The 6,982-nt window shown below is 50.0% G+C and overlaps 1 protein-coding gene across 1 annotated transcript in view; it reads right to left on the bottom strand.

Moving 5' to 3' along the window:
• PDZK1IP1 (PDZK1 interacting protein 1) overlaps window positions 1-6,982 on the bottom strand; it is a 29,411-nt gene that overhangs the window by 3,796 nt on the left and 18,633 nt on the right. The window contains exon 2 of the mRNA XM_006015754.3: window positions 3,837-3,945. Coding sequence (XP_006015816.1) covers window positions 3,837-3,945 — 109 coding nt within the window. The remainder of the gene's footprint in view (window positions 1-3,836; window positions 3,946-6,982) is intronic.

The raw sequence follows: 6,982 nt of genomic DNA, 5'->3' as shown, positions 1-6,982 counted from the left end.
TCTGTTTTCTCCGAGTGCTTGCTGACCACTTTCAGAACTTGCATCGGTTGCCGCTTTTGGCAGACAGATGGGGAAACTGAGGCAGGCAGGTCCTCTGCCCACAAAACCCTGGAAGAATCTGTGATCCAGGTGGGAAATCGTTGGTGAAACAAGCCCGGAGCTTTTGGGAGTGAGGGGAAGAGCGCGCTCAAGTTGGCAGATCAGACTGGGGTTCATCTGCATGGTTGGCCTCCCTTGTGGTATTTTGGACCTTGCCCTTCCTCTGGGAACCCAGAATATTAGGAGAAGGCAATGGTTTGTTTGCAGGGGGTGCTGCCATCAGAAAAAAGTGGGAATCCCATCTGCAGATGACTCCGCAGCAGCTATTCCAGGTACGCTAACTCCCTTCCCAGGGCAGGTGCATCTCAGCATCTCCCCCTGGCCCTCTCCTTGTTCGTCCCAGTCCCATGCACCGAGGTCCCAGTCACAGACTAGAGCCCTGAGCGCTTCTCCAGAAGGCTTTGCAGCAGTAGCCAATGCAATGGATTATGGGACAAGTTGTCTCCTTGAGATTACCACAGCCCAGATTCTCCAAGGTGCATAGATTCATAGATGTTAGGGTCATAGATTCATAGATGTTAGGGTCGGAAGGGACCTCAATAGATCATCGACTCCGACCCCCTGCATAGGCAGGAAACAGTGCTGTGTTCAGATGACCCCAGCCATATGCCCATCTAACCTCCTCTTGAAGACCCCCAGGGTAGGGGAGAGCACCACCTCCCTTGGGAGCCCATTCCAGATTTTGGCTACTCTAACTGTGAAGAAGTTTCTCCTAATGTCCAATCTAAATCATTTCTCTGCTAGCTTATGTCCATTATTTCTTGTGACCCCCAGGGGCGCCTTGGTGAGTAGAGCCTCACCAATTCCCCTCTGTGCCCCCATGATGAATTTATAGGCAGCCACAAAGTTGCCTCTCAACCTTCTCTTGTGGAGGCTGAAGGGGTCCAGGTGCCCTGCGGCGCCCAGAATTGCACGCAGTACTCCAACTGCGGTCTGACCAGCGCCCGATAGAGGGGAAGTATCACCTCCTTGGATCTATTCGTCATGCATCTGCTGATGCACGATAAAGTGCCATTGGCTTTTTTGATGGCTTCGTCACACTGCCGACTCATGTTCATCTTGGAGTCCACTAGGACTCCGAGATCCCTTTCCACTTCCGTGCCACCCAGCAGGCCATTCCCTAGGCTGTAGGTGTGCTGGACATTTTTCCTCCCTAGGTGCAGCACTTTGCATTTCTCCTTGTTGAATTGCATTCTGTTGTTTTCTGCCCACTTGTCCAGGTCTGCTTGCAGCTGTTCCCTGCCCTCCGGTGTGTCTACTTCTCCCCACACTTTTGTGTCATCTGCAAACTTGGACAGAGTACACTTCACTCCCTCGTCCAAGTCGCTGATGAAGACATTGAAGAGTATCGGTCCAAGGACCGAGCCCTGCAGGACCCCACTGCCCACACCCTTCCAGGTTGATACCGACCCATCCACCACGACTCTCTGGGTGCGACCCTCTAGCCAATTCGCCACCCACCGGACTGTGTAGTCATCCAAGTCACAGCCAAGGTGTTTCTGTGGAAGTCGCCAATCCCCATCAACTCCATTCAACTCAATGGGAGTTAAGGCCTCAATAAGCAACACCTTTGCAGAGATGGAGAAGGAGGGAACTTGAGAACCAGCCATGAAAAGGCCGCCAAGGTCCCTTTGCCAACAGCTCAGGAATGGAAGCAGGGACCTCCAGAGCTAAAACCGCCAGGTAAAGCTCCTTGGCAAGGGCAGGCATAGGCTCCTCTCTCTGGAGAGAGTAGAGAGGGGGATGCATAACACACACTCACTGCACTTCCCATGTGTAGAGTCTAATGCTGCATTTAAGGAGAGTCAAGTGTCCTCCCAAAACTAACAGGCCATGGGGCTAGTAACAGGAAGAGCCTGTAGCATCATAATCTCCTGTCTTTTGCCTCACCAGGTCTGCTAAGGAAGAAGAGGGCAGCTTTTTTATGAAATGAGAGTACGGCTTGAACTCCACATCTCCAGGGCTATAGCAAAACCCTCCAAACACTCTGCAACTGGGCTCAGGCAAAGGCTGTTAATAGCTATGGCTCAAGAGTCCCTATACAGGCAAACGCCCAGTGGGGTTGTCACGTTTTGCTAGGGGTGGTAGGACTTTTAAGGGCTTTCTATTTAGTCTTTCTCTACCTACCCTTTGTGTCCAGGTGACACTATGTACAGTTGCAAAGCCTGTATTCCTGTAGCAGCCCTCCCCAATGCCAGGGACACGTGCTGCAAGCCTATGGCGTTCAGTAAAACGAATCTGTCATCTGAACTGTCTGCTCCCGCTAACTGGTTTTTCCAGTCTGCCTTGCAATAGCCCATTGCAAAACACTTTGCAGTGTTCTTTGTTTCACTCTGATGTGGCTGGTGACCTGGAGTCTGTCTGTCTGGAGAGTGTGTGTATGTGTGTGCACGCCAATACGCACACACCCACCAACCGCAGGAGTTTGCACGTAGATTCAAAGCAGAAGTTGCAAGTAGCAATTGGATCAAAACCTGGTTCACAGTTCAGTCCAAACCAAGCCATTCAACTCTGAAAGCAGATCCTCAATCTGAATCCCGCCTAGCGCTCGGTGGGGGTTGGCTGGTTTGGGTCCTCGTGGTATGAGTGGCACTGATTCCTCCAGCGCTTGCTAGAGAGCGATGACCGGGACATGTGCAAGGGACAGGAAGGCATGAACAGGCAGGGACGTAAGTTGATAACCGCTGTGGATGGGAGGGAACTGGGCTTGGAACAACTCCAGGCTGCTAAGCTTCAGCAGCGTCTCTTCTGAAGAGAGGCCGAGTGAATTAAAATGGGTTTCTCTCCTCTCTAGCCTTCCTCAGAGCCCTGGCAGGTGGATTTTAGCAGCAGACCAGACCCATCCTAGCAAGAGCACTTTACATTCCTAGGAAGGAGTTGGGTTAGGGTTAGAGTAAGTGCTCAAACCTACCAAAAGCAGTGCAAACGGGCACTTGCAGCAAGCGTCCAACAGCTGCTCTGCTTGGCCCTGTCCTGCCTCTGCTTAGCTGAAAATCTGAGTTTCAAGCTTGGCCATTGGCTGCTTCCCCGTTGCAGTATAATTAGGACCTTCACTTGTCTTTCCCCGTCTGGCTGGGACAGGAGGTGTAAGTGCCACACGGCTGCCATGACTAAGGTGGGTGTGACTGTGCTTGTGGTTATAAGGCCCATATCGTCTGGCATGCCACATACCCCAAAATAAGACCCGCAACTTGTTTGGGGTAGGCAGAATGAAGGAGGGGGAAATAAGTGGAGGGAGTTTTCCGGAGTCACGGCTGAATTTTGACTGCATGTCTGAATCCCGAGCATCCATGCTGAAATGTTATCCCTCTCACCGCTATTGGCAAATTGGCAGCAGCTTTTGGCACCACTACTGCCAATTCAGCAGCATCTGTGACAGAGTTAACAGTGGTAGCTCTGATCTTGAAGGGTGCACTCTCCCTGAGGCTGGAAAGGGAGGGAGAAGTGTGGCAGCCCTACTAGTGTCTCCATGCTTCGATTCCTTCCTTCCAGCATAGACACATGCCCCAATTTTGAAGGGCTGATTTTTGGGGAAAGGGTGCATGTGAGTACAGGAAATAATATCCAGGAGTTTCAAATACATTTGACTTCTCTCTGCACGTCAAATGCTGGTCATTAAAGTATCCAGCCTCCGCAGAACTCAGCCGGGTAATCGGGAGAGACTTGTGTGGTGTGGCACTGACAGTAGTGACGCCAAATCAACCATGTCCAAGTTCCCGCCGAGGAAGCGCACTTACTCTTTCTCCTGACACCAGTATCGATTCACCACAAAAGCAATCGCCACCAGCACTAAGAAAACGGCCACCGCGATGAGTCCTTGCATCCATGGCTGGAGCCTTCTTGCAGCTGCGGAGAAAAGGGTAGCAGACGTCACTTTTAGCTCCCTCCGGTCTACATTCATTTACCGCCCTCATCAGCGCGGTAGCCACGGGCTTGGCCAACGCGCCTCTGCACCGTGTCAGGCTCTCCAGCTGGGATGTGCTTTCTCGAACATACACAGGGCTGCTCCAAGGAAATGGCATTGCCTCATTTCCAGGATCCAGCAAGGATGGATGGGAGGGAGGGAGCAAGGCACGGTGATATTCCCTGCCCCAGCATGAAAGCAGACTAACAAGCCCTTAGAGCGTCATTTTGTATTATGCTGATCATCCTAGTCCCGACCCAGCAAAGCTAAATCTATGCTTGGCTTAAAGCAGCTGAATACTGTTGACTTAGAAATGGTATGTTAAGGTTTGTTTTTTGGGAATTGGCTTATAGGGGTTTGTATATCTGTCTATCTAGCTATCTATCGATCGATCAATTGATATGCATATATCAATTGATCGATCGATCGATAGATAGATATGCATATATCTATCTATCTATCTATGCATTAGAAGGGTTCAAGATAGGCAGCAGGGGTTCATTGCTTTCTAAAGAGCTTAGGTCTAACACACACACACACACACACACACACATCTCCATACAGCCTTGGAAGGAGACAAGCTGTCTAACACAACAAGGCCAACGGACACAAAGTCTAGGAACAGAGGGAGTACATGCTATACCGCCCATAACATGAGATAAAAAAGACAGCAGCTAACAAGGCCCCAGAGCAGGGCCCCCCCCCCCCCCCGAGTCCTGGTTTTGGGGGAACAGACCAAATTAGGAGAAGGCCCAGAAGGCTACGTGGACGTGTGACCACAGAGAGACACCAACCAGAGATAGCCATGGATGAAGAGTCATCAAGAGTCATGGAGAATACAAAGGCAGAGATTGAGAGTAACAAAGGGTCCCTCCCTTTGTCTCGTCCCTCCCTCCTCCTTCCCATCCCTCGTTCTCCCCAAGAGGGGTCCCCATCCCTGTCCCCTGGGAAGGGTCCCAGAGGCCACCATGGACAGAGGGCATACTACCAGCCCATCTCATCCACCCCTCTGGAGTGGGTGGTGTGGTATCCCACCACCAGGCCATTGACCTAAGAAACAGCCTCAGAGTGAAGACTGCGTCCTGGGCAGATGTACGTCGACTCTGATGACAGCCCTAGGATTTGGTAGACATATAGAATGGCTTGATTGTTTGTATTGCTTCTTTTCTGTTATCACGGTGTATCAATACATTTGCCTATTATCGAATGGAAATAATCATGGTCGGTCTGGGTCCTAAATCCACAGCCAACAAATACAAGCCATAACAGCCCAACTGCAGTCCACCTTGAAAGCTGTGTCCCAACTGCATCAGGACAATGTCTCTGCAAATAACTGACTCAGGTTCAGTGAGCAAACAAATTCCATTCAGGGATGACATCAAATATATATATTATTAATTTTTAAATTGTTTAATTTTTTTCCCCATTTTCAACAAAACATTCCTTTTGGATTAAACACGGCATTTTGTGTGGCCCAAAACACAACCCCTTGCTGAACACTCCTTTCTTTCCATAAACATGAGGTCAACTGCAACCAAAACGTCATTCTGCCCTTAAAAAATCCAAACATTTCATTTTTGGAAATGCTGATAAAACACAGGCGTCCCCCGTTCAGCTGGAATAAATTGCTAAATCTGACATGCATTTGCTTAATGCTTCAATCAGCCCAAAACTGAAAGGACTTTTTGGCTAATGAAAATGCTTTGCCCAACTCACCTCTCGAGGATTAGCTGGGTATGCCGTGAGGAAGTGCAGAAGAATTATTTAGTTTGGAGATTACTTAGTTTTAGAAGATCTGTGCTTTTTTTAGTCTTGAGAAGAAAAGATTGAGAGGGGATTTGACAGCAGCTTTCAACTCCCTTGCGGGGGGCTGCAAGGAGGGTGGAGCTGGGCTGGTCTCAGTGGGGGCAGATGACAGGACAAGGAGCAATGGGTTCAAGTTGCAGCAAGGGAAGGTGAGGTTGGATATTAGGAAAAACCTTCTCACTAGGAGGGTGGTGAAGCACTGGAACAAGTTACCTAGAGAGGTGGTGCAATCTCCATCCTTGGGGATTTTTAAGGTCCAGCTAGACAAAACTTTGGCTGGGATGATCTAGTTGGGGATGGGCAGGTTGGATGAGATGTGACCTCCTGAGGGTCCCTTCCAACCCTCATTTTCTATGATTCTACAAATTAGCAGTTTTCTGCTAAGGCTTCATTATCTGTCGTAGAGTTGGGGAACCGTACCCCATCTTGAAGTCTGGGCCTTACCCTAGGACACATGCCAGCGGCATGGGGCTCTTACCTGACCGGCTTTTAGCCTTGAAGTTCCAACCAGCCCGGGAAGGTGAGGTTGACATGAAGCACCTCTACCCCAACAGCCACTCAAACATCACTGCAATAGCACCCTCCAAGGAAGGCAACATAAAGGGAAAGCCCAATGGTCTTTAGCTGGGCTCGGTAGGAGGCTGGGGATGGCAGGGCAGAGCTTTCCAGAACAACACACCTAGACTGCAGCCTCTGCAGCTCAACATGGGACAATCAGCTGATCCCTCCCTACCGGTCACCTTGCTCCTCTGTCATTTTCCATTAGACAAAACCCAAACCCCTGAGCTTGATGGCCTCCTCACCTCAACAGGATCACAACCTGCCCCCAAATTCTGCATCTCATGCCCATCCCTAGTGTTGCATTCTCCTTGTACACAAAGAAAGCAACCCCCCATCCTGTGCCCCCTTATCTTAGATACTGCGTGTAGTTCCGGTTCCCCCATCTCAAAACAGATATAGTAGATTCATAGATGTTAGGGCCGGAAGGGACCTCAGTAGGTCTTCGAGTCCGACCCCCTGCCCTGATGTAGACAAGGCACAGAGAAGGGCAATAAAGATGGGGGTGAAACAACTTCCCTAGGAAGAAAGATGGAAATGGCAGAGACTCTTCAGCTTGGAAAAGAGACAACTGATGGGGGCCTATGAAGGATGTCTACACAAGTATGAATGGAG

Source organism: Alligator sinensis, unplaced genomic scaffold (assembly GCF_000455745.1).
Source record: "Alligator sinensis unplaced genomic scaffold, ASM45574v1 scaffold781_1, whole genome shotgun sequence".
Lineage (NCBI taxonomy): Eukaryota > Metazoa > Chordata > Crocodylia > Alligatoridae > Alligator > Alligator sinensis.
This window is presented reverse-complemented; position numbering and strand designations above follow the sequence as displayed.